The sequence below is a fragment of the Vigna angularis genome, chromosome 10 (genome assembly GCF_016808095.1).
Source record: "Vigna angularis cultivar LongXiaoDou No.4 chromosome 10, ASM1680809v1, whole genome shotgun sequence".
NCBI classification, from domain to species: Eukaryota; Viridiplantae; Streptophyta; class Magnoliopsida; order Fabales; family Fabaceae; genus Vigna; species Vigna angularis.
The window spans coordinates 7,338,914-7,366,475 of NC_068979.1; the positions used below are offsets into that span (position 1 = coordinate 7,338,914).

General features: G+C 31.3%; 3 protein-coding genes across 3 annotated transcripts; 2 read left to right on the forward strand and 1 right to left on the reverse strand.

Annotated features, from left to right (window-relative positions):
- Nucleotides 1-3,376: 3,376 nt before the first annotated feature.
- On the reverse strand, nucleotides 3,377-9,900 carry LOC108334811 (CDK5RAP1-like protein). Its single transcript, XM_017570745.2, has 3 exons — nucleotides 9,523-9,900; nucleotides 8,152-9,209; nucleotides 3,377-4,161 (listed from the first exon to the last, which is right to left on the reverse strand). Exons 1-3 carry the CDS (start codon nucleotides 9,795-9,797, stop codon nucleotides 3,659-3,661), a joined length of 1,836 nt encoding a protein of 611 aa, XP_017426234.2. The 5' UTR covers nucleotides 9,798-9,900; the 3' UTR covers nucleotides 3,377-3,658.
- Nucleotides 9,901-12,645: 2,745 nt separating this feature from the next.
- LOC108334624 (D-2-hydroxyglutarate dehydrogenase, mitochondrial) lies at nucleotides 12,646-19,460 on the forward strand. The gene is made up of 14 exons (XM_017570508.2): nucleotides 12,646-13,230; nucleotides 13,355-13,456; nucleotides 13,570-13,617; nucleotides 14,124-14,194; nucleotides 14,588-14,706; nucleotides 14,960-15,055; nucleotides 15,131-15,240; nucleotides 15,873-15,953; nucleotides 16,994-17,094; nucleotides 17,637-17,745; nucleotides 18,481-18,586; nucleotides 18,804-18,889; nucleotides 18,967-19,092; nucleotides 19,201-19,460. Exons 1-14 carry the CDS (start codon nucleotides 12,784-12,786, stop codon nucleotides 19,288-19,290), a joined length of 1,692 nt encoding a protein of 563 aa, XP_017425997.1. The 5' UTR covers nucleotides 12,646-12,783; the 3' UTR covers nucleotides 19,291-19,460.
- A 3,447-nt stretch (nucleotides 19,461-22,907) lies between these two features.
- LOC108335984 (probable ubiquitin-conjugating enzyme E2 16) lies at nucleotides 22,908-27,562 on the forward strand. Its single transcript, XM_017572242.2, has 6 exons — nucleotides 22,908-23,056; nucleotides 23,148-23,251; nucleotides 23,400-23,502; nucleotides 23,601-23,664; nucleotides 26,749-26,837; nucleotides 27,071-27,562. Exons 1-6 carry the CDS (start codon nucleotides 23,027-23,029, stop codon nucleotides 27,164-27,166), a joined length of 486 nt encoding a protein of 161 aa, XP_017427731.1. The 5' UTR covers nucleotides 22,908-23,026; the 3' UTR covers nucleotides 27,167-27,562.

A 27,562-nucleotide genomic window follows, 5' to 3' on the forward strand; every position in this document is an offset into this window, starting at 1 on the left:
ACAAGTATAAACATAAGTAATGAACTAGATCTCAGATCACCAATACTAAATTCATCACTCAATTTGTATAAGAGTTAGTTAGTTGGGATTGAATTGAGTTTAACTAATCATAACTAAAACTCAATCTAATATATTGGATTGAATATTGGGTAACCAAACCAATAAAGACTCTTACATATGAATCAAGGGTATAACATGTGGTCCTTCTAAGTTTTAGGACAAAAATGAATATTTGGTAAGAGAAGTTGGAAGTTTAGCCTTATATTTAAACAAATTTTAACAAGAGAAACTTTTATGGCGTTAGTAATACCTAGAGTAAATAATTCTAATTTGAAGATGACTTGGTCACAATATTTAAATTATTTGAATTTTGAGATGATCATTTGGTGATATATTATATATTTTAGTGACGAAAATTTAAAATATTTTAATGGAGTGAAATTGCTTGACATTTTTATTATAAACTAAAATATTGACATAAGAAATGAATAAAACTACTAATTTGAATAAATTAAGCCCTTATTATATTTTGCAAAAATATTTAATTATGCAAAGTTATTAAACAAACAAAACTCTCTACGGATAAAATAATTAATTGAAAATTCATGATTTTTATCTTTATATGAGTTAAATTTGTTGAGTGAGTTGTTTAAAATAATGTATTGAGATTAAACTTTTTTCCTCGCTAAAATTGAAATATAACCATCTTTATGATACTGAATTAACAATTATACTTATACATGTATATGATTTCAATAAACGTATGTATGTAAGAAATTTATTTTTAAAACTTTAATTTAGCGTGATTTATGTGTTTGTATATACAATTTGAGATAATATAATGTTGGGAGAAGATTGTTTAAGTAGAAATAAATTAAGAAGATGGAAATTGATTAAACATGTATTTATATCGACCGGGTAGATCTTTGCTTTGAAGCTCTGTCGTTACTTCAAACAAATATTTCCTCAAAATAAATGTACGATGATCAATTGTTGATAGGACCAATCCTCAAAATAAATTTGTAACCTACATTGAGAAAAGAATACATCTTAAAGAATAAATATATTAATTTTGTTATATTTTTGACAATAGATTCCTATATTCGTATATTTGAAACAGACGATTACAAATTAATGTACATTATTGTAAAAAATTATAAAAAATTTGTTAAAAGATATTTTCCTTGTTTTCAATTCAAACATTCTGATTCATAATAAATAATAAGCAGTGTGACAGTTACTCGACACGTTTGGGAAGAAGAGGTTGAATGACTATGGAAAGAGAAATTATTATATACATAAAAAATAGTGGAAACCCAGAAACGAAATGTAACGAGTTGATTATGGTTTGGATGGAATAGTAACAGGAATTGAAAGAATGTAAAAAGGAGTGATACTGAAACGTCTAATCGTATATCAGTTGGTGGTGGCAGATGCACATTATGACACCGCAGAAAAGAGAAATGCGCCATGCATTTCATTTATTTTCTTTTTACCTGTCAAAGCACCACAGAAAAGAAACTACGATGAAGTGTGTCTAGTGTAGACGAAATAACAGTGTTTTTGTGGAAGGTATGGAAGCGTCCAGTGGAGAGAAAAAAGGTTCTGCGGGCAAATGAAAAAGGGTGCCGAAGTCGTTAACGTCTTTTCCTTGTTCCACTTTTTTTCCATTATGGAGTTAAAAGTGGAGGTGCTTTCGTCTAGTCTGCATCGTCCTCAGTGCTACAGTCTTCACTCTTCCATTTTCTCTGATGCACAATTATTAAACAAAAAACTACTGCTCTCTTTCCACTCTCTTCTTTCAAACACTTTTGACCAAATAACTCAACACCTACTCTCTTTTTGTTTCCAACAGTACAAACAAAATAAAAAATTAAATACAACCTTCAAATTAAAAAACCAGACAAAATTTACAATTAGCTTTCCACAAAAAATTAACAAAATTAAAAAAAAAAACATGAAAAAACACAATGGTTTATATTATAAATACTAATGGATTTTTATAACATAATCATATCTTTTTAACACGATTACACCCCTATTATATTTAAATAAGCATACTTATTATCTTGTACAGATAATCAATTATGATTATTACACTTTTTTATATAATATAATAAATAATATTTGTTGTTTCGGATGTCTATCAAATTAAAACAATTTTTTTAGTCACATGTTTCAATGTTATCTTTTTTTTTTTTTAGATAAATCGTTCTTCAATCTAAAGTACTAATCTTAAAATCAATGGAAAATCAATCACTTAGACAATTAATGTTATAATAATTATATAGTAAAAAGTTTTTACAACTAGGTCTATATTTATAATTTTTTACATAGGAATTTACAGTTTAATTTTGCTTAAACTTAATTACTGACATGTTTAAATTAACTAAATGATTAAGATTAACTAATTTTAATTACAATTGATCGGTTTGTCTTCTAAATACGGATTCTCGATCATGTTATTTTAACCTGTATGTACGGAACAATACATATATTACACTTTCGATAATAAATATAATATTTTAATTTTTTATATTACGTAAAAAAAAGTATCTTAATATTTAGCACTCAATTTATAAAAAATATTAATTTCAATCAACTAAATTATTATTTTTATTTATTTTAAATTGATAAATGAGAAAATAATGTATATTTTATAATTAATTATTAAAAGAAACAAAATATAATTTTTAAATTATTGTTAATGTCGTAAAATAATTATTTATAATTAATTATATTTTAGTTTTCATTTATACTTATTTTATTAAATTTTAAATAAGAATATTTTGATAGTTTATTATATTTCTCAATTAATTTAATCTTTTTTCATTCTATCCTATAAGAGGATTCATTAAAAAAGTTTCTACTCATCTTTTTCAAAAAAATTTAATGAAAACAGTATCATTTTTCACTCTTTTTTGTCTTTTTCTTTTCTGCTCTTCCCACTCCAAAGAAAGTAATGTGCATGGAAGGTTGAGGTTGCTAAAAACAAGTGCACCGTTTATTGCATGTGAATGGAGGCGGAAAGTTCGGTTTTTGTACCAGTTAGTTTGCTGCATTTGACTGTTATTATTGGACTCAATCTCGGCTGCTGCTACTGATAGCAGAATGAACCCTGTCGGTGCCAACAGTATTATTATTCATATATTGACCAATTAAACCGACAAATAAAATAATCTAAACATAATTTCGCAATCATAAAATATTATCTTCCTAAATTACTCTAAAAAATATTTCTTTTTAAAAACTATCATTATGAGCTAAATAAATTAATAAAACAAAACAAAAATAACATAAATTTCATATTACATTTCGTCTAACCTACAATGATTAACTAAAGAATTTATAAAAAAAAGAACGGAGATACAGTAAATTTTCACTTAAATCACTTTCCCAATGGAGCTCCAAAACATAACAGAGCCAAACTGCCATGATAAGTAGGATAATCCATAGTGTATATTTTAATGCAGACTCGAAACTTTTAATGTGAAGAGAGGATGAAGAAAGAATACATGATCGTGATCCAGCTGATTCAGTCCCTTGTAGTGTCTTCTATGAATTGTGTTGCCATGTTGTGTAAGGAATGAAACAAGGGAAAAAGCAATTAATGAAGAACTATATAAAAAAATTGTCATGCTATTTAAGCTTGAAGGTTCTACACGCTGCATGCAACAGCTTCTTTATCCAGATTATCGTAAAATGAGGTTAGTTTAGTTATAGCAAGTGCTTCACCGAAGAGTGATGCCCTCGTAGATCTTGTTATGCGGACTTCAACATAATCACCAACCACAGGATTTCGCTTTGTATTAACGTCTTCTCTATCTGTGATTGGCATGTTGAGAAACAACACACGATGACCCTTGTCACTCTTGCCCATAAGCTCAGTATGTGGAGCTCTTTTATTGGGTCCTTCCACTAACACAAGCTGTGTGGTTCCAATCTGAGAGTCAAAACACTTCCCTGTGCTCTCGCGGAAAGTCTCAATTAGTTCAGCCAGCCTCCTCTGTTTAATTTCCTCAGGAACATCATCAACATAATTTCTGTGGGCATGAGTTTTCTCCCTCATGCTATAAGCAAACATGAATGCCATATCATAACTAACAGCATTTACCAGAGTCAACGTCTCAGAGTGTTCCTCCTCTGTTTCTCCACAAAATCCTGTTTAAATTGCAAAAATTTCACAATCAGAGGCTAGTTTCTTATGCAGTTAAATATAAGTGGTAAAGAAAAAAGTACAGGATAATAACTAGGTTTTGAGAACTACAACTACATAATTAAACGATCCATGAGTGCATCGTTCATATAGCATGAGTAATACAACAGCAACATCAGCCTTATTTTATAGAGTAAGGTCGGCTACATGGATCACACAACAGCGTAGGCACAATTGTAAAACCAAGTTCTCAAGAATAAACCATAAATTCCTTTCAATAATTTTCTGCAGTATTCTTTTAACAATTTCATAGGATAAACAACCATGTGAAACACCATCAACAATTCCAAAAAGAAACATATATCATGTACTGGTGGTATGACACTACTCAATAGCACAGAATTTGGTCACGATGTTTGCAAATAAAGATTTTAATTGTCCCATTTATTTTGTTGAGAAAAATTATTGAATAAGTGTTCAATAATTAGTTACACCTACTTGAATAAATAAGATTGAGGAAAAGCACTGTATACAACCTACACTGTTGTGCTTTTTATTAATGTATATATAATAGTTATAAAATATGCAAAGGCATTTATCTCAAACCCTAACCCCAAAATTGAGTACATACAAAAGAAATAATAATAAAATAACATTACATTTTAACACTCTCCCTCGAATTGAAACATATAATTGGAACATATAGGTCATATGCACATTGTAACATATAAACTGAATCCTAAGTCTCCTTAGAGATTCAGTTAGAGTGTCTACAAGTTGTTAATTAGAATTGACAAGTTTAGTAATAATATCCTAAGACAACAACTTCTCTCCAATTCAATCTTTATACATTTAGTTCTCCCATGAAACACTAGACTGGGAGCTATATAAGATCTGCTTGATTGTCACACTACAACTTCACAGCTCATCTTCTCAAAAATTTCAACTCCTAAAAAAGTTATTTAATCCACACCAGTTCACATGTAACTACGGCCATATATCTATATTCAACTTCTACACTAGATTTGGCAACAACACTTTGATTCTTACTTTTCCAAGACACGAGATACAAGATTCTCTGCAAGGAATAAATAATATCTTGTGGTAGATCTCCATAAATGCGTAGGTTAGACCAATCTGCATCACTATACCCTAAGACTTAAATGTTTCCCTTCTTCTCGTACAATAATCCTTGCCTTGGGGTCCCTTTTACATTACTAAGAATGTAAATCACAACATTCTAGGGAGGGGTTTTGCATGAATTGACTCACAACTCCCATTGGATAAGAAAGATTATGATAGGTTCCTAGATTGGAAACCTATCTACAATGCACTAACACACACGGAAAGAAGTATAAACACCAGAAAAGAAGTATAAACTGTATATTTTCTATTCAGTATAGCAATGCACAGCCAAAACAACCTCCAAGAGAGCCAAATTCTCTCTCCACAGGATAAACGTGATCCTGTCTATACAGTATATCAATTAAAACGTAAAGTATCACTCAGATACATCAGCTCTTATATAGGAGCTTTATTTCCCGCCCGAATTAACAATACAGTTATAACTACCTAACACCTCTCCCCCTCTTTATTCCCTTTTCTCTTCCTTACATAAACTATCCATACTCTATCAGATTAGGTCTTGTTACAATGAGATAAATTAGTTTTCCCACCAACCTCCCATATCTCTCTAGGTTTGAGAAAATTTCACCTTGGTCTCTCATTAACTTTTGATTTGAGCCTGTATGACTATCAATGAGCTTGTAATTTATCATGCCTATCTCTTCCACAATATCAAAAGCATATTTTCTTTGTGAAACAATAACACCTTCTTTTGATTACGCTACTTTAACACCAAGAAAATATATTAGATAGCCTAAATCTTTGGTTAGAAAATGGTTGAATAAATGCTTTTTTAATTAAGCAATTCTAGTGATATAATTTCCTATAATAACAATATTATTAACATATACCATAAGATAAACACACACAAGAGGAGTACTACAATAAAACACTGGAGTTCAAGTAGGATGAATCTTAACCTCATCTACAACCTATAGGCTTCTTACCAAGAAGGGGGACAAACTCACAAGTGCCAATGTGTTCAAGTGCATGCCTTTTGCCAATCATTGTTTGTCACCATCCAAGGTGATCAAGAATCTTATGAACATTGTTAGAAAGAGTAATGGCAGACAAGGAGACAAACAAAAATAACTTCAAAAGTTACAAATAAGATATGAATTATAAGTAGATTGAATACCTTTTCTAAGAGAAATAGGTCAAACATGATTACAGTCAAGAGAAGACGATAGGGTGAAGGATCCATGGAATGGGAACATAGTGGTGGAGGAATTAAATCACGAGAATATTGAAGCGAGGATGAACAAGTTATTTACGCTAGTAGGTGAGAAGAGGTGGTGGAACAATGTTATTTGACACCCTAAGTTTGAGTTTGAGAGGAACAAAAATAATGACCGAATCACATGATGGTAAAGGAAGGACTTATTGAACAGATGAAAAATGTTCCATGGGGAACAAGGAAAAAGGTGAGTCCTCAAAAAAGGTAATTGCAGCAAACATATAATACCTTTTGGTAAAGGGAGAGTAACGTTTATACCTTTTTTGAAGGCAAGAACATCCTAAAAAGACATACTCTATAGCTTTTGCAATAATCTTTTCAAGACCCAAAGAGACATTATGAAAAAAATAAGTACATCCAAATACACATGTATGAAGAGACAAGATATAGATGGTCATTCGGAAAATTATAGATTGAGGAACTTTATTTTCAAGATAGGAAGAATTCATCCTATTGATTAAGAAACAAACAATGAGGACTACATCTCCCCTATGTAGGAATGTTGTATCCAACATTAGAAAGCATGCATTTTCAATAAGATGTCTATTGTTCATCTATGTTGTACTGTTTTGTTGTGGACTGATGTAAAATTCCCTTAGAAGATAAGAATGAATGATACATGACAGAGAATATTCCTTAGCTTTGTCACTTTTAAGAATTTTAATTATCTTTCAAAATTGGTTCTTAATTTCATTGAAAACATAAATATGGATAATGAGTTGTGCTCCTCGAGGAGAACCTAACCCTAACTTCTTCCACTGGAATGAAAATGGCGATGATGGTGACAGAGAGCAATGGTGATGTCAATGATGATGCCTGTGACAATGGCAAACATTACCAACGACAATGAAGGACAAGACAGAGCAAAATTGTACCCACTCTGACACCAACTTGAATCAATAAGATGGAGGGAAAGTAGTGTGTTTAACCTACATTGTTGTTTTTTATTGATGTAGATATAGGAGTTACAAAATAAGGTAAAACACTTACCTTAAACCCTACCCTACCCTAAAGCTGGGTACATACAAGAGAAACAATAATAATAAAATAACATTACTTTTTAATACACCTCTAGCAGATGTACACTAGATGGGCTTATGAAAACAATGAGTAAATTGTGTATTCAAACACAAACAAAGCTACTCCCCAATTTGACAGAATATTGTGGCAAATAGTGCAAGTTCCCAATACACTGTAGGAAAAAATTTTAAAATGGGTAAATTGAACACAAATGCCACTCCTCAGAAACAAAAATAAATTGGCAAAAGTTTGCAAATAAAGATTTTATTAGCTCCTTTCATTTTGTTGAGAACAAATTATTGAAGGAATGCTCAATTATTTGAGAGATGCAAATTATACAACTCCAGAAGATGAACACCAGATGGGTTTATAAAAATTCAAGTAAATTGTGTATTCTGAAGCTGAATTGCTTGAGAAAATAAACTAGATTTCCTAAGAATAAAAGATCATCAAATACAACAAGATTATAAAATGAAAGGAGCTATAAATGAGAAACTCCAGCACTCGTCTGCTGAAATTAAGGTTCTCCAATTGTAAATGGTCAAATTAAGGAATAACAAAAGAAAGTAAAAAAATAAAAGGCAGGGAAAATTAATTAAAAAAAACATATTACCACAAATGAAATCACTGCTCAAAGCCACATCTGGAATAATACTCCGGATCTTTTGCACAAGTTCCAAGTAAGCCTCTCGGGTATATCCTCTTCTCATTCTCTCCAGCACTTTGCTACTTCCAGTTTGTGCAGGTAAATGTATCAGTTTGCATATATTATGTCTGTCTCGCATTAGATAAAGCAACTCATCTGGAAAATCCTTAGGGTGTGGAGAAGTGAATCTGAATCGCATCTCAGGAAATTCTGAGGACAATCGATCCAGTAGATCAGAAAATCTTAAGCCCATTTTTTTTACCTTAGCCATACTAGAAAACCCTTCACTAAGTTGCCAATTCGACCCCGATTCAACCTCTATCTCACTCCCAGATGCATCGTTGTAGCTGTTCACATTTTGGCCAAGAAGCGTTACCTCCTTAACACCCTCTTTCCAAAGTTCCGCTACCTCTCTCACAATGGACTCCACCGGACGTGATCTCTCTCTGCCTCTGGTGAAAGGAACAATACAAAACGAGCACATATTATTGCAACCTCTCATCACTGAGACAAATGCAGTAACCGAGTTCTTGGAGATTCTAACAGGATTAATATCAGCATAAGTCTCCTCAAGTGAAAGGAGAGTATTGATCCCTTTCTGACCATAGTCAACCTCCTCAAGTAAGCGCGGCAAATCCCTATAAGCATCAGGCCCGCATACCACATCAACCATTTTATCTGAATCAAGTATCTTCTCCTTTAACCTCTCAGCCATACATCCCAAAACCACTACTTTGGGAGGGCGCAGAGACTCTGCTCTTCCAGTGGCAACATTGCTCTTCCAATGCCTCTTAAGAAACCAAAAGTAATTAAGCCTCTGCCATACTTTCTGTTCTGCGTTTTCTCTAATGGCACAGGTATTGATGAATATTATTTCTGCACTCTCGGGAACACTCACAATTTCACTGTAACCGGCTTTTTTCATTATAGAAAGAACGATCTCCATATCATTAACGTTCATTTGACATCCATAAGTCTCATGATATATTCGACCAGTTGGAGGAACTTCAGCATCTGGCACAAGGCTACCCACACAAAAAAACAAATAACGAGTAAATATATTTCATCCCTAAACCCCAATCCATCCAATCTAAAATTTGCAATTCTGCAAAGACGATACAGGGACAAAAATTACGTCTTTCCCATGAACATTCTCATGTCATTCTTCCCCAAGTGACGACTAATAATATTAAAAATGAAAAAAAAATCGTCTTTTCATTCAATTCATCGAAACTGAAGTGAATCCGAAATACCCACCAAACAAAATAAAATAAAATTCCTGTAATAATAAAAAAAATAAAGTGGTGGCGCTGTTTGCAATCGCAACAAAAAACTCACCGGGGTTGAGCTTCGGAAGCAGTGAGCGTGGCTTGAGGGATGAAATGGTGGCGGAGAGTGGTGGAATGAGAGAAGGTTCTGGAAGCGATGATGAGATTGAGAGGGCGAGAGCGTGGCGATGAGGTATATGGGTGTGGAGAAAAAACATTGTACTGGTGTTTGTGTTTGCGTTTATGGTGGAAGATTGTGAAAGTGGCAAAAGAAGATGGGCGATGAAGTTTGAAGCGCTGAGCTATGTGAGGTTGGTTGATGACGGAGGACAGTGAAGAAGCCATGTCTCTCTTTCACTCTCAGTTGGGTTCTGTGTTGAATTCGCCCTGTTATTGGGTCGGATAGGGTCCTTGCGGTCACAAAACCATTTTCATTTTCATTTTCATTTTCATTTTTCGCCCTATCATCGAAAACCATGAAATCACCCTATAATGTGATATTAGATTATGTTAAAACGTGTTTAACATTGTCTTGCCAATATATTTATAATTAATCATTTTCCCCTTCATTATTCCTGGCCAAATTAAACTATATTTAAAAATAGAATAATGATTATATAGTTTACAACTACTCATATTCTCTTATATTAATAAAAAAAGAGAAAGATGTTACTTCTCTGGTTTCATATGCAATTTTAGATTTAAAAAAATTCTGATTCACTGATCTTGTCATTTTTCCGTGAAGATTTAACTTTTAATTTCTTATTTATCTATAAATTAATTGCTCTCTGTTTCTCTCCCAAATAATCTATGCCATATCTAAATACAAGTAATGCAATTACGGAGGATAAAAATATTTCAGTAAAATTATTTAAAAGTAATAATATATTTAATGTTATTGCCCTTCTGGAAAAACGTAAAGCTTGAATAATTTTGGACGGAGAAAGTATTTCTTACTGGAAAATGATAATTAATTATGACCAGTTTAGGAAAAAAATACATTTTCTTTGAAGGATATGAAGACAATATAAAATGAAATATAATATATTGTATTTGTTATTTAGACGAGTTTTGCTTCCCACACCTATAATTGCTACTGCACCCCCACAATAAATATCGAAAAGATCAAAATACCCTTAACTATAATTTTAGTCTAACTATTGGTTTTGTGCGTTTGCATGAGGGAGCTGCTCTCCACCATTGCTTCCGCTGAATTGCCACCGAGTCGCGAATCGCCGCCGCCACCCACCACTGAATCGCCACTTCCTACCACTGCACTGTTCTTACCCAAAAACAGGTGACTTCGTATTTCTTTTCAGTTCAAAAACGTATTTTCCGGAACAACAATCGGGAACATTATAGAACTTTAGAGGTGCAGTTAGCAATTATGGGGTGTAGAAAGAAAACGCTTAATTAGACTTAATTATACCGAATTCGATCACCAAGTATAATTCAAATATTATATTAAGCCATTTTTTAAAAATATTTTTTGTTTCGAATAAATAAAATAAATATAATGAGTTTTTAATCAAAAAATTTACATGTGTCATTATAATGATGATTGTTGTAATGTACTATGATTTTATATATTTTATTTTTATATTTTAAAAAAAACATGGTACCAAAAATTAAATTTAAAATATAACTACAAATTTATAAATATTAAAATAAATTGTGTTAAATCAAATGTTCATAAAATATATTATTTATATATGTAATGACCTATTTTATTCAAAATTAATTATTTAATATTATCGTTTAATTCAAACTAACTTGATCTTGTACTCAACATATATAAAAAATGCGTGCTTTAAGGCAAATAGAGAGGTTGATATCAACATGTTTGAAAAAGTGGTTTTCTGAAATATATTTTTATAAGGAATTTATTTTAAAGAGAGAAAAAACCAATTAAATATATTTATTAAAAAAGACATTGTAATTTACTACTTTTAATGTTCTATATTTTTATTAATATATAACATTACATTGTTTTCCACCCTGTCAATACGAATAGGATATTCTAATCAAACTCGTAATTTACATAGTTGATGTCTTGAGAGTATAAGTTTTTTAAAGGATAAGATCCTTAAAGAAAATCAATAAACTTGAGCTAGATTAGAAGACATGTGATACAAGGAACATAAAATCAACTTATTGTTATTGTTATGCTTGATTTATAAGTAAAACTAACGAAAACATGTGAGACAGCCAAAACAAAATCAACTTATAATGTCTTCCCTAAGTTTTGCAACATGCAAACAATAGTTAGAAATAATTGTATAAATTTAACATTTAAAGTGATAATTTTTTTATATGAATTTACTTTCATGTAGTCTAAGAGTATATTTAGTTAACTAATTAAATATCATTTGACAAACATTTAAAAATTAGTTACTACAACAAATAATAAAAAAATTATTTATTAATTTATAACTAAATGATAATGAGATTTTTTTATTAAATATTATATTTTAATTAAGTTTATACATATATATATATATTATTAATTTAATAGAAGAGATCGTGATAAACTCTATGTTATAGCTGACTTTGCTAATATTATTCTTTTATTTATCTATTTTTTACATTTCTCTTTTATTTGATTATCTATTATTTACATTTTCATTTATATACCTATTTATCTATTTATGCGGCAACTTAATCTGGATTGGTAGAATCCAACCATTTCAATCTGGATTGGTATTGTTAATGGTCGAACGGTTATGATGACTGAATGGTGATGGTGACCGAATGATATTGGAAATGGTCGAACAGTTATGACGACAGAATGATGATGGTGGCCGTAGTGGTGACTGAATGATGATGGTGACCCAACGGTAGGGGACAAATTAACTCAGTGTCAGAAAAAAAATGATGTGATACTTCACTGTTAGCCAGTTCTGCTTCTTTTTAACGCCGTTAGTTTTGGAGGACGAAAAATAATTAAGATTTCCTGGAGGATGAGAACTAAAAACATATTTAACCCTTGTTTTTTATGTTTATATTTTTTTCAAATTTATTTTTTAAATTAAAATAATTATTTTATTAATTTTATTTTTTAAATTATCGTTTTTGTAATATTATCGATATTTTTAGTTTAATATTTAAAAAACTTAAATATTTTTAATATAAAACTATTTATAAAAATAAAAAATATTTACAATAAAAAAATATTTCTTTAACATTATCACAACCCTCACTTCCCATCATCACCATCATCACGGTGTCGGTGTCATCTTTTTCACTCCAGTTTCATAGCAGCTAACGTAACGAACTTGGTTTTGTCCCTTTCAAGTGCAGTTGTTCGTTGCAAGCCACCAAACCCCAAACAATGGCTAAGCACAATAACAGAGCCACACTTCAGTTCCTCTTACGCTGCTTCCCCCACCGCTCAAGGAACCCACCTCTTCTCCCTTCGGCAGGGTTGTCTTCTCGCTTTATCTCGGGCTTTGATGAAAAAAACAGGCTTTTACAGCGCAATATCGTTCACGGGGATCGGCAACTTTTGTCCTTTTTCAACCCTGTAAGAAATTTCGTTGAAACCAAACAATGGGGTGTTGGAATTCAGCGCAAATGCTATGGTTCGTTGGCGGGGTTGGTTCAAAGGAACCCCAGATTCTCAAAGTTTAACGATGATGATGTTAGATACTTCGAGGGTATATTGGGTAGTAAAAATGTTGTTCAGGATGAGGACAGGCTTGTCACTTCAAACACTGATTGGATGCATAAATACAAAGGCTCCAGTAAGCTCCTCCTACAGCCTAGGACCACTGACGAGGTTCTTTTATTTATTTATTTTGTCTCTATTGTATAGAATGAACAATTACCCTTTAGGAACTTGGTGCAGTAGCATTTGGAGTTTGGTTTGTTTACTTCTTTTTTTGGAGTCTTTCGTTTTGCAGGTTGCTCAGATTCTTAAATATTGTAATTCCAGATGCTTGGCTGTTGTTCCCCAAGGTGGAAACACTGGTCTTGTCGGAGGAAGTGTGCCCGTCTTTGATGAAGTATACTCCTCGATTCATTCTCTTGTTTGACAAGGGGTCAACCTTGGATGTACTAGAAAACAAACTCGTTATTATGTGAGTACTGACAACTTTCTTATAATCTGATTTTGCAGGTCATTATCAGTCTTAGTTCTATGAATAAGATCATATCTTTCGACAAGGTAGACCATCTACTGCTTGAAAGGCATATTTGTTATGACTTATAAACTACCTCTTTCCTCTGTGTGTATATCTTCTTGCCTTGCTTGTTTTGAGAACTTTATTTTTGTTGAGCACTGTACAGCATATGCGTCATTTAAAAACTAGAATCCATCTATCTTAAAACATATCAACAATTCAGTGCCTCTCCCTTTCCTACAGTCTTTTGTTTTTGTAAAAATATAAATGTGTTCGGATATTGGATTGAATTGGCTTGTAACCATTAAAAAAGTTGTTTCTGCATAAAAGCAAAACCACGTGAGTATTAACAATGCCCATATGCAGCACATTTCAATGCAGCAATTTCTCCTCTTAAGAGGAAACAACATATAACTGTGCTAGTTACCTTGCAACAACCATTTGTATCAGAATTTTATTAATTATCTTCCGAGAATTCAAGTCAATGTCAAACATTAAAAAGACAGGTTTGTATACTTAATTCTGAAGTTTTTGCCATTGTCTTCTTTAGGTTAGTGGAATATTGGTATGTGAAGCTGGGTGCATATTGGAAAATATAATCTCATTCCTGGACAATGAAGGGTAATCCTTTTAATTTTATTAAGTTATTGTAATTTGGATCGATTTCATCTAACTGTAATTTTATGCTTTTTACTTTAAATTTGGGTAATCTTATATACTTGCTATTTCTAGAAGAAAATTAACAATGGTCTTCTTTTCTTCCATATTTTGTATGAGTAATTCTGAAACAGGCTGATTGGGTTCCGCACTTAACAAAATTATATTGATGTTAGAAAAGGTTTGCTCTTTGGTTTGTTCTTTTCTTGAAGTTCTATGTAGTGCAAGTGCGGTGTTATGACTAATGTCTTGAACATTTTATATTATCAGTGGCCCTTTCCATACGCATATAAGTTCTAAAACTCACATTTTTAATGTAGGCTCTCTGTATTTAAACTGTCTACAATTTTCATTCAGATTTATTATGCCACTAGACTTAGGTGCAAAAGGGAGTTGCCAGATCGGTGGAAATGTCTCAACTAATGCTGGTGGTTTGCGTCTTGTCCGCTATGGATCCCTTCATGGAAATATACTTGGTAAGAAAATAACTAATGTGTTGCCTTTTCTATATTAGCTGAATACTTCTAAAGTTAGTGCATAAGTGCTAGATTTTGTATTGATTTAGTCATTTATAGAATGGAATACAGTTGAAAAGTGGAACAATTTTCATTTTGAAGTATCAAAGCACCAGAATTTCTCAATATATTGTGAAGTTAGGGGCATCTCAATCCATTTTTTCTTTCGCTAGTACTCTATTCATTCTGAAGCAAGCTTTTGATTGCCCTACAGGTGTTGAAGCTGTTCTAGCAAATGGTACCGTGCTTGACATGCTTAAGACATTGCGCAAAGATAATACTGGATATGATTTGAAACATCTATTTATAGGTATGGGGTGAACAACACTTTGAATCTCGAAACAAGTAAAATATCTGATTGTAAATTAAATTACGGATGATGTAGGAAGTGAAGGTTCCTTGGGAATTGTTACTAAAGTTTCAATACTTACCCCACCGAAGTTATCTGCAGTAAATGTGGCTTTTCTTGGTTGCAAAGATTATAACAGCTGCCAGGCATGACCAATACTCCTATTCTTAAATATGTTTAGTTTCACTGTTGCTGCATTGATTGCTTTACTGACTTCTGTGGATTACCTTAATTGATTGCCATTGATATTATTTGGACAATACTGTATTGACTGATTGGGAAGAATTATATGTTTTCTTTTTCTTCTCCTTTTTAATTGATGAAGGGTCCTTCGTGCCTTTTTGGTTTGAGAAAATGTTTTAATTTTCCATTTCATTTATATTCACAAATAATTGTGAAAAGGCCTTTTTTCTATTTTTTTTTTGTTTTCTAGGATTTGTGTGGGCAACATAACCTTTTTTTTTTCAAAAGCATGAAATAGAAAAAGAAAACCTTTTATTAGACTAAACATGCCATGTCTTCCAAATTAATTTTATTTTTTTTATCATTTCCTTACCACTAACACTTCTTTATAAGCATGTTTAAACTAGGTCTCTAATGACAGATAATAAATTATATAGGAACCTTCTGTTACCAATTAGGTGAAATTCTTGTATAAGCATATGTATCATACTCTTCATGTATAAGCTTTTGTATTGCACCAATACTTTTTTCCCTTTTGTTTTCCGAATGAAACATGCATCCATCTTATCAGATTGCTTTTGTTTCTCTGCTTCAGAAATTGCTACAGGAAGCAAAAAGGAAACTTGGGGAGATTTTATCTGCATTTGAATTTCTGGATAGCCAGTCTATGAATTTGGTAATATCAAGTGATACTATAATGAAATTAATCTGTGTGATGGTTGCTAGTTATAAATGCCTTAAAGTTGTCCTGGTGCATGCTCATATGCTAAAATTTGATATAACTTTATGTTTAGTGTTAACTTTATGCTTGATATTACCAGCTACCCATGTACAAGAGTGCAAATGATACTTTAGTAATTCTGTGTCTTGGAAATTGTTGAGGCTACAGTGCATAAGCATGTAGCTGTGTCTTTTTTGTGTATTCTGAATTTGTGAGATACTGAAAAAAAGAGTCGCAACTCTGGTGAGGTGAGAATGAGATGTTTGGTACAGGAGTAAAAAACAGAACAATAACTATAACATAAAGTACACAAATTACAAAAAATTCAAATTTGCATGTCTTGTAGTGATTTTAATACTTAGTAGGTAGATACGGAAGATAGAGACTATAGAAAAAATTGGTAGTGGGTCTTGATGAAATTGCATTTTGATTGGATTTTTAGTTTCTCATGCTATTTTGATTAGCTTTAACATCTCAAATAGTTAAAGTCCCCATACTCATTATGTAGGAAGTCATGCATGTGTTTCCCTTTTGCCACTTGCATAATGTCACATACATGCAAAATATTTGTAGTCAACGGAAGGTAGACGTAAAAGAGACTTCATAAACCAGACTTCGATAAACACAATGAAAAAACATATTAGGAAGTTCTGGCCAATACTATGATATAGGCATAAAATGCTTTGGAACTTGAGCATTGACTTTGATCTGTGGTTTCAAAAACTGGCCTCCAAATATTTCCTTGTGTTATAATGGAATTCATCATGAACGTTACATGAACTAGTTTGTAGTATCTGATCATTGTAATATTTACAATTTTCTCCAGTCATAACAACACTAGTAGTTCAGATTGATTTATTTGTTTTAGATCTAGACAAATTACTGCTATAAAATCCCAGGTCTTACAACTGAGAAAATAATCAGAACTTTGTGACTTTATTTTCTTTCCCCTTGGTTTGTCCATGGTCATCCTGATTTGATTGGTTTTCTGACAGGTGTTGAATCACCTGGAAGGTGCACGAAATCCGATACCTACGTCATTGCATAACTTTTATGTTCTGATTGAGACAACAGGCAGTGATGAATCCTCTGACAAGTAAAAAGTCTATGCATTTTTTTTTGTGTGCGTGAATATAAATCCCTGCATTTTAACATGAGGCAATTATTCATTTAGCAGAGTAAATTACATTGTTTTTCTGCTGTTCTGACTTTTGATCAGTCATGTACTTCCATTTAAATTGTATTTTAGCAGCCTTCAACAAAGATTAGTGTAATTTGTTACATTATTGGATTTGTATAATTGTAGATTTTGTTCCTTCTCTTCTCCGGCTTCTACTTGCATTAAAAGCTACTTCTACTTTCTTAGGAGGTTGTGGAAGAATGAGTTGCCAGAGTCTAATGATTAAGTGATTAGAGGACAGTTATTTGAAATGTTTAATCCTCCATAATTTCACTTACAGCCTCCTGAATTCATCCAAATGAAATTTTGTATGCTATGAAGTATGAACTTTAAAATTTGCCTGAAAACGTTCCTTAACTTATTTTCCATTTTTTTTCTAGTTATTTTTTCAAGTTATCAATATGAGCATGCAATTAAATACCTTCACATATGATGTGACTTTATTTGGACACCTGTAGACAAAAGCTTGAAGCATTTCTACTCGGCTCCATGGAGAATGAATTGATATCAGATGGTGTTCTTGCACAAGACATAAATCAAGCATCATCATTCTGGCTTCTACGTGAGGTTGACATTTTTTTGAAAATATGCTTTAGCTCTTTTCAAAATTAAGCATATATCCCTGCCATGTTCTACTTTTCTGTTTTCTTGGCTGGTTTTCTAATTTTTGCAGTCAGTATTTTTACCTTTCTTGAATTCACACTTCATTTTTGAAAATGAAAAAGCCTGACCAAGTTAGGTCAGCTATACACATCGCATTTGGAATGTTTACACCAATGCCATATGAGACTATCTACTCGCTTTTACTATCCATATGTTTGGCTATTAATGCTCTACAAGCGGTTTCATTTAGACAAGGTTTCGTTTCACTACAAATTTTCTACATCATTTCGTACATTTACTCTTGGAATGACTTTCCTGCTAAATTGATAGTGCTAATATTCTTATTTTTCATTTTATGGGCCAAGTTGACCATATTTGTTCTGATTTCAGCTGTTGTCATTTGACACTTGTGGGTGCTTTTTAAGTGTATACTCTTGATTACAAAATACATAAATGTTTAAACATATTGAGTGGAAGAAACATAACTGCCACGCCGTAGATTCTAGACTCATCTTCTTATTTTTGTAAGGAATTTGAAGAGGATGTCCTTCAACCCCCAAAAGTGTTATTCTTCTGTTTATTTTCAGCAAGAATCTGTCATAAGTAATTTTAAATTTTAATTTTATATGAATTTTTAATCGTTTTATAAAAACACTATTGCTGAGTTTGGTTCTATTAGATTTTATCTACTGATTTCAGGGTATACCAGAGGCTTTGATGAGAGCAGGAGCTGTTTACAAGTATGATTTATCAATACCTCTTGAACACATGTACAGTCTTGTCGAAGAAATGCGCTCTAGACTAGGTAAGGAACAGACTAACGTTGCCATGTAGTCATATTTTTGTTTTCTAAGTTTGTGGCATAGTTCAGAGGGAAATTAGCAGACATAATGTAGAAAATATATGCTTGATTCCTTTAGTTGTCATAGAAAAAAGTCTATGGCTTTTATGGAAGATGAGTTATATCTTTCATCACAACCGTGCATGCAGGAATGACATTGTATTTTATTTTTGAATTGTAGGTAGCACAGCTAATGTAGTTGGATATGGTCACCTTGGAGATAGTAATTTGCATTTGAACGTTTCTACTCCTCATTATGATGACAAGGTAGCTCTAGCATAGCATGTAACCGTTTGGTTTTGAAAGTTTTCTTTCGATGACATTATCAGTGATAAAATTTGCAGATTTTGTCACAAATTGAACCTTTTGTATATGAGTGGACATCTAAGCACCGAGGGAGTATTAGCGCTGAGCATGGTATAGGACTAATGAAAGCCAACAAGATTTACTACAGCAAATCACGTGAAACTGTATGTATATTATGTTATTAATTTACTATTGACTCAAGTTGCATTTTCTATTTCATAATGTAAAGTTGTGAAATGAATGAATGTCTGAAATAGCATCAAACTGAACAGGTGCAACTGATGGCTTCGATCAAGAATTTGATGGACCCCAATCACATACTCAACCCATATAAAGTTCTTCCTCACTCTCTCACTTCATAATCATAAGTTCATGTGCAAAAGTTGATGTTTTTGCACACTTCCTAAAAGTGAGACAATGTTAAAAGTGTTCTGTTACATTGTCATAATAATTAATTGTGTTATGCAGTGAATTCGTAACACTTGTAATTTACCATTTTCCTACTATTTATTAGATTGATTATCTTTCGTGAGATCCTTTACTTTATTAAACCTATCTTAAAGTTTCTGCTAGTTCTACATTCAACGAGTTGCAGTGTTTGACCCAAAGTTTTTGCTAAAGCACAAACTGTGATGTAAGTTTTCCACTAATCACGCGTGGAATATGCTTATCTTCAAACCAGAAATTGCCAGAGAATAAGCATATTTTGGAGGCTGAAATTGCCAGTGCTCAACTTGGGAAAGTCAATGCAAGGCGTCAACTAGGGGGAAAAATCATAAAAAAGATTCCCCAACCGCTCAATTTAACTAAAATTAATCACGCTCCACAATTTTATTTTATTTTGAACAAGAGAATAACTTTTACATAATCAATAATGTCTAAGAAGATAACAGAATAAAAGAGAGATAAGTTAAATCATATTGTAAAAGTATTGATATTTTCGAAAGGTTTTTGTTACAAAAATCAACGAAGAAAGAAGTGATATACTATCAAATATTTCAACACTTCCATGATAAATTAAGAATTCAAAATGTCTTTTTAGAAGAATCATTCAATCTAGTACATAACTCTCTCTTGAACATTGTTTTCTAAGAAGAACGATAAATTACATAATTACAGTGAAATAAATTATATTTCTTTTAAAGCATGCAATTTATTCTTTTAAAAATAAGGATGACAACGGGTCGGGTACGAATAATACATATCTATAACTTGATTCGCAAAATTGAAAACTTCACCAGTAATCTGTCCGTTACCTGTGCGGGTATTGGTTTCAAAACAAATTTGTGAATACTCGTAGATACTTCAAATATTAAAAAGAATATTTTATAATTTTTCAAAATAAAATTAAAAATAAAATATAAAATTTAATATAAATAAAATAAAATATAAACTAAAATTTAATTTTAATTAAATTTTATCTAATAAAATATAAATTAATTTTATTTTAAATTAAAATTAAATAAATAAAATATAAATTAAATTTTTATTTTTATTTTTTCGAATAACGGGTATCCGCGAGATTAGTAGTATATTACCCGCACTTGATCCGTTTATAAGCAAATTTTGAAATACCCGCAATCCGCAGGTCATAAATACTCACGGGTATTAGTCGCGGATAGAGCTTATACTTATTAGAGAGTATTAGTCGCGGATAGAGCTTATACTTATTAGAGAGTACAGTGTTGCAATGAATACTCATCAAATAAAAAAAAAGAGTTGTACAAGAAAAAAAAGATGGAATTTCAAGAAAATATATGATGCAAAAGTCAATAATACAAAAGTTTGTTAAGTATGTGAGGTATGTGATCATATTTATATTAATAAAATTATATGTTATTATTTATTATCATTAATTACTTATGAAAAATGATTAAAAGTAGAGATTTATTTTATAATATCTATTATATTAATAAAAAGGAATAAATGTTTCATAAATTTATGTAAATTGTTCATAAAATGTTTAAAATATTGATTTTAGTTTCTTTGAGAATTTATAACTTTTAATTCATATATTTGTTGGATTTTTTTATGAAACATTTTAAAATAATTCGAGGGACGCATTTTTATTCTTGTAATTATTAATTTTACCTATAATAACTTGAAAAATATAAAGAGAACATTTGGGGGAAAAAATTATTAAAGAAACCATACTTTTAATTCCTAACCCCAAAAAATATTATTGTTTACGTTCTTTTCAATAAGTCCATGATAAATGTAGTAACTTAGTGTTTAATAAATTTGTATGCGTATTCAATAAATTTAAAATTTTCAATTGAATATCTCTTCATAACTTTTTCTTTTAACTCAGTTAGGTAAATTTTAAGTGGCTAATGGTATTATTATTTTGTCCTGTCACATTGTTAGCTGAGTTGTCTCCACATGTAATTTATTATTTTAAAATTTTATAAATTATAATCTTATAATCTTATAGTTCTATAATTTTGTACCAATGCAATTAATTTTATACAAAATTTTATATATTAAAAAATAAAGCATCACTCTTTACATAATTTATCAACAAAAATGATATGCAAAGGAAATTTTGCAAATATATGTGCAGGAAATTAAAGATAAAATATACCAACAAATAAAGTGTAAGAAAGTAGTAAAAAATTAATTAAATATCCAAAGTAAAATATTAGAAAAAGACTGTTGGAAAAATAAATAAAGGAAAAAGAAGTAATCAAAATATCAAAATGTAATAGATTGAAATAATGTAACTCATTCCACTCTCCCTAAACATTTAATATTTATTTTAAAATGTGTATTTATAAGGTATAATCATTATAACAAAAAGCCAACAAATCATATAACTTATAACTTTCTATTAAATGTGAAATTTTTTATTTAGAAAAGTGTGTTGTATAAATACTCCATGTCTTCATGTTTCATTGTAAGATTTTTTTTTGCCTTAATCAATCAGATACCTTTCAAAGATGTTTTAATAGTAAAGTATGGTAATAAATGTTTAATTAATGTATGGTCAATCAACTTACTTAAATTTTAATTTGTAATTTTTTTAATGGATTTTTGTTTATATCAACTTAATCACAGGGTAAACTGGATTAAACTTGATTATTACTTTCTTTTTATAAGTGACTTTTAATATTGATTTACATCATTGATTTCTCTAAGAGTTCGGTCTCACGACAATTGATGGTATAAAAAAGATAGTAAATAAAAAAAATAAAAATTAGGAATGTTTGATCGACCAAACAGTCAATACTTAACTGTTCACATTTTAATTAATAGTTTCTATTATTGAATTCTGTCATGAATAATATTTTAAACTTTATTTTTCACGGATCCAATATCTAACATCAATTTCTTTTATCGATAAAGGTCAGTTATCAATATTGTGTTAGTAGAAAGTTTTAAACCCACAACTTCTATATATATTACAAGGTTAATTTTTTCTTCAAAATATTGAAAAAAAACATTACTTTTATACTCAATTGAAATAAAGCACTGAGTGAATTAATTGTAATTTATTTGACAAATAAAAAAAGTTATAAAACAGGATCAGGCGTTTCATTTAAACAGATTAATTGATAGAAAACTTCAATAAACATAATCATAGTAAATATGTTATTTTTATTTTGTAGTGATGGATTATAGTGGCATTTTGGAATGTCTCTTGGCAAAAGAATTTGGAATATCTTATGTGGAAGGGAAACCAGAGAGAAAAATTTACATCAAAATAGCACCTAGATGCGCGATAGTAATCTAACCAAACTTTCTTTTTTCTTACCATTATTAATAATTATGGAGACCTTTGACTTTCCATATTTTCGAATGTACGTCATAAACAAACAATTCTTAAAAGAAAAAGAAAAATGTCCCATAAAACTTACAATTTAATTAAAATAAACTATGGTGTAAAATGTTTTTTTAATTAACGGAGTGTAATAAAGTTTTATGTCTGGGGCATTTCTTCATTTACATTTTATTATTTAACACACAAAACATAATATAGGTGTGTGTATATATATATATATATATATATATATATATATACATTGGTTCAGTGGTGAATCTCTTCTTCTTTGTTCATTGAGAATTGTTCCTGTACCCATTCGTGTACGCGGAAGAATCATGACTAGTTCTTCTGGTGCCGCTCGCAAGGTTAGCCCTAACCCCTTTCGCTCTTCGATTGTCTTTCTTGGTTGTTCGTTTTTCGGTTCTTAGGTTTGAATTGGGATCGTGGCTGTTTTAGAATCTCAGTAAGATTGCCTGCAATAGGCTCCAGAAAGAGCTCGTGGAGTGGCAGGTCAATCCCCCAACTGGTTTCAAGCACAAAGTCACCGATAATCTCCAGAGGTATCGGATTCTTCTAATTACCCCTCATAATCCACCTAACTTTTTTCACTTTTACACAACATGTTTTCTTATGCTTTGATTTCCTCTTTCTCTTCTTCCTTTGCATTCTTTTTTCTTTCCCCCACTCTGCTCTGTTCCTCCCTGGAAGGTGGGTTGTTGAAGTCACTGGAGCTCCCGGGACACTTTACGCCAATGAGACCTACCAGCTTCAGGTCGATTTTCCCGAGAATTACCCTATGGAAGCTCCCCAGGTTCCTCTTTTGCCCCTTCCTTGCACAATTTAATATTTAATCTGCATCGGTGTCTGTTGTTCACTGCTATTATTATTCTATTGTTAACGGTTCTACAGGTCATATTCTTGCATCCGGCTCCGCTGCATCCCCATATCTACAGCAACGGCCATATTTGTTTAGGTATGTGTGTGTTTTTTATAGTTACCGTATTTTGAGTATAATCCTCTGGCACACCCTTTTGTTACAGGGTTGTGTTATTTGTTGCTTTTTATGTTTGTTTGTATTGTTTTTCATGTTGTCGATTCTTTCGGACACTGGCTGTTCTTGTTACCTTCTTCGGGTTATAATTTTCCTTGAAGTCCCGACTTCGAAGTTAGAATTTCTTGTTGAGAACTGTTGGGAAGAGGACTGCGATTGATTGTTTACTTGTTTAGGGTTCTCCTAGTACATGAGAAAATCAATTCTTTTTTCTGAAAGAATTGTCCTGATTAATTGATTGAAAATATATTGTTAACTATTAACTGAGACATTGGGTTTCAATATAGTGAATGGTTTTACATTGTTGATGAAGTCTTACTGTTTTAAGTAAGTATGAAAATTGTTGGGAACTCTTAGCATAACCCAATTGAAATTTGAAAGCAGCTAACATTTAATAAGTTAATAAACCATAGAGAATGCACGGAACAAGTGTGAACGGCCATGATAATTTTGCAGATGTGTATGTCCTCAGCTCGGTATGCCCAAGAATGTAATTGGACCACAATAGTAAATATGCTAGGAGTGTTATTTTATGGCTGTGAATTGTGATGGTGTCCTATATAAACTGTTGTATGCTATATATGCCAGGAATAGAGAGAAGTCAGAAGTGTGGGTCCTTCTTGCCAACTGTTTTTCACTTTGGTGTTTCAGTGCCTTCACATCTTGTTTAGTTTTGGTGTTAGAATGGAGCAATTCTACTTTCCCAGCTGATTTTTAAATCTAGTAATTTGTTGTTTCTGATAAACTGTAGACGACTCTGAACTGTGATCCATTCTTAAATTGATGTGATTCTGAAGTACACAAAACATTGATATGATTCTGAAGTACACAAAACATTGATATGATTCTGTTAACATACATGAAACAAACGATCCAATAATTCATTTTTTATTTTCCGTTCCAATTTTCATGAGTCATAAAAATTTCAGAGAAGCTCAAATTCTCAAACAAAAAGAAATTGAATTAAATGCACCTTATTTAATTACTCCATTCCTATGTTTTTCATTCTTTTGAAATAGGGGCTTCGCATAGTTATTAAACCACTTGCGCACTATTTGGTTTTTCCATTTCTCCATTATCAATCTTCTGCAATAGAAGCTTGACAGTCACCTGCTTACTCTCTATGTTCCTGGTTTTGCTGCATTGTTGCTTTGTATTTGTTCTTTTGAACTATAGGCTTCAAGTAGTACGGTCACGCTATGAGCCTCCTAAGGCTAAGGAGATGAAGGATGTTACCTCAGCTTTGAACTTTTTTCGCAAATATATTTCTGTTAGGATGAACTATCATTATTAGGAATACGTATAGAATTATGACTTGTGAATTTACTTGTGACGCGGCTTTTACTGACATAATAGTATTATTGAAATTTACTTTTCTTTGGTGATGTAAGATTATGAACATTTTGATACTTTTGAGTATTATTCATAATGTTTTAGGTATTTAATATTAATATATTACTGCCTTTGGTTTTTATTATAAGGCACATTTTGTAAGGAATTGTTGGTCCTTTTTATAAAGCATTTTATAATATCTATTCAACTTTATATTTTATTTTCCTTGTTTAGACCTATTAAACATTATAGGTATTTGTATTTTATATTAATTAATAGTAATGAGAAGATAGTTTTAAAAGTCATTAATAATGAGTATTAATTTGGTACAATGGTTATATTTTTAAAAGATCAACTAGACTATTGTTTTCATTATCTGTGATTATGTTAGAAGTGTCTTATTTTAAGGAACAGAAGGAGTATTTAGAATGATTCTATGGCTTATATTTCTAAAATTGAACAAATGATTATTGATAATATTGAATTATATTCCAATGTTCATAATCTTCTTTTTCTCCCATTCTATTTGGGCTGAGCTGCTTCTGTTGTTTTCTTTTTCTCATCTTCTGGGATGAATTGAGTCGGAGTTTGTACTGCATAATGAGTTGTAAGATATCCAACTAAGAGAAATTGTACGTGACTGATCAGACAAATGCGCGTTTTGTCTTTTTCTTTTTGCTGGTTGGCAAATGGTTGTCAGTTATGCCAAGAAATTTTTTCAAGGCCTCTTCTCCCCGCAGCCCCCCCTCCCACACACACACACACCCCAACCCCCACTTTTTTTGTTCTTAAGAGTAGGCATTTGAAGGAGGGTAGCAGTGGAGAGTGTATGATTGAAGTTAGGAATGCATTATTTTCTGCTTTATTCATTCATGCCAGGCTAGATATCCAACTATATTAAAAATTACAATTGTACAATTTCTAGAGTGAAATTCTTACTCTTCTAACTCTCTCAATTAGATCTTCAGTCTTTACTCTCTTTTGATATTTGGACATTTCACATATTCTCAACTAGCTCTAAAAGTCCTCTTAATCATCTAAAACTACCATTCTTTTATCTTTATTTTCCTACTTTTAACCTGTTTTTTTATTGCTATATATAAATTAAATTTGAATAGTTTAAAAGTAAATTGGTAATGATCTTTTATCACAACTAAAATTGTTCGATTCAAAGTTTTATTGGTTTATTATGATTTTTAACTTTAATATATATATATATATATATGTATATGTATGTATATGTATGTATGTATATGTATATATATATATATATATATATATATATATATATGAAATATTTTTTATAATGAACTTTAAAGTATGTAAAAGGGGTTATCTTTCGCATTCAGGGGTTTGATGTTTCCAGAGTTTTACTTTTATGTAATCAATATTATCGTTGTTATTATTATTGTTTCTATATATGAATTCTAAGTTTAGGTATGATTCATTTCTCACTTCTGGGAATTTGATGTTTGTAGTTATACTTTGACATAATCGAAAATATTTTTCTTATTTAAATATTCGGTTTTTAAATCTGGAGTATCTGAAAACCCACTTATTGAAGTTTGTAATACTTGATGAAAAAAATTTCTTTCTAGATTTAGATTGAAACATGATTAACTAGTTGCTATTTGTTGGTGGTCAGCTGAGATTAATATGCTTGGAATTATGCAGATATATTGTATGATTCCTGGTCCCCTGCCATGACAGTTAGTTCTATCTGCATCAGTATTCTCTCAATGCTTTCTAGCTCGACCACAAAGGTGTGAATTTATTTACTGTGAATCTTGTATTTTCCTACTTATTCCATGTGCTGTGATAGTATTAATGGACACCTAGGACATGCTATATTTTTAACAAGGTTTTATTACATTTTGATTTGATAAATGGTAGGTTATATTACTTAAGATTCTACGGGTGAATTTAGGTAGGTCATTGATCCATCTTGAAATGGTTGTCATGCCTTAATAAACTCATGACTTGATTTCTTTGGCAGCAACGCCCTGAAGATAATGATCGCTATGTAAAGAACTGCAGAAATGGCAGATCGCCTAAGGAGACTAGGTGGTGGTTCCATGATGACAAAGTATAAAAAAAAGTTTCTCTATTAAGTCCACAAAAGGTAGAGAGTAGAGGATTATCCTTTTGAAATCAAAATGAAATGGGAAAATGCATTTTGAGAAACCAGGATCCCTTTAAATTAATTGGATAATAACTCTGCTGTAAATTGTCATTGCCTGGTATTTGTAAAGGAAGGGGAAACTGTGTCTTAAGCAACTTAAGGAGCAAACGAACTCAAAACATCGTGGTTAATCCCTGACTGAGGTCTTTGGATGTGGATATAGATGGTCTGGTTAACCCCCGTATTGCTGACTTGTGTTTAATAATTCTCTTAAGAATTGTCCACTATAACTCATAATTGACTATATGCATTTCCGACTTTCAGTAATGATATAGAAAACAACTCCTCATACATCTTTGGTCGTAA

Coding starts and splice junctions, on each gene's coding strand:
- LOC108334811 (XM_017570745.2), bottom strand. CDS start 9,797: ATGGCTTCTTCACTGTCCTCCGTCATCAACCAACCTCACATAGCTCAG. Junction 9,210..9,522: donor GCTTCCGAAGCTCAACCCCG/GTGAGTTTTTTG, acceptor TTGTGTGGGTAG/CCTTGTGCCAGATGCTGAAG. Junction 4,162..8,151: donor GAGCAGTGATTTCATTTGTG/GTAATATGTTTT, acceptor CAATTTAAACAG/GATTTTGTGGAGAAACAGAG.
- LOC108334624 (XM_017570508.2), top strand. CDS start 12,784: ATGGCTAAGCACAATAACAGAGCCACACTTCAGTTCCTCTTACGCTGC. Junction 14,707..14,959: donor CCTTCATGGAAATATACTTG/GTAAGAAAATAA, acceptor ATTGCCCTACAG/GTGTTGAAGCTGTTCTAGCA. Junction 15,056..15,130: donor TTTGAAACATCTATTTATAG/GTATGGGGTGAA, acceptor CGGATGATGTAG/GAAGTGAAGGTTCCTTGGGA.
- LOC108335984 (XM_017572242.2), top strand. CDS start 23,027: ATGACTAGTTCTTCTGGTGCCGCTCGCAAG. Junction 23,057..23,147: donor CTTCTGGTGCCGCTCGCAAG/GTTAGCCCTAAC, acceptor TGGCTGTTTTAG/AATCTCAGTAAGATTGCCTG. Junction 23,252..23,399: donor GTCACCGATAATCTCCAGAG/GTATCGGATTCT, acceptor CCTCCCTGGAAG/GTGGGTTGTTGAAGTCACTG.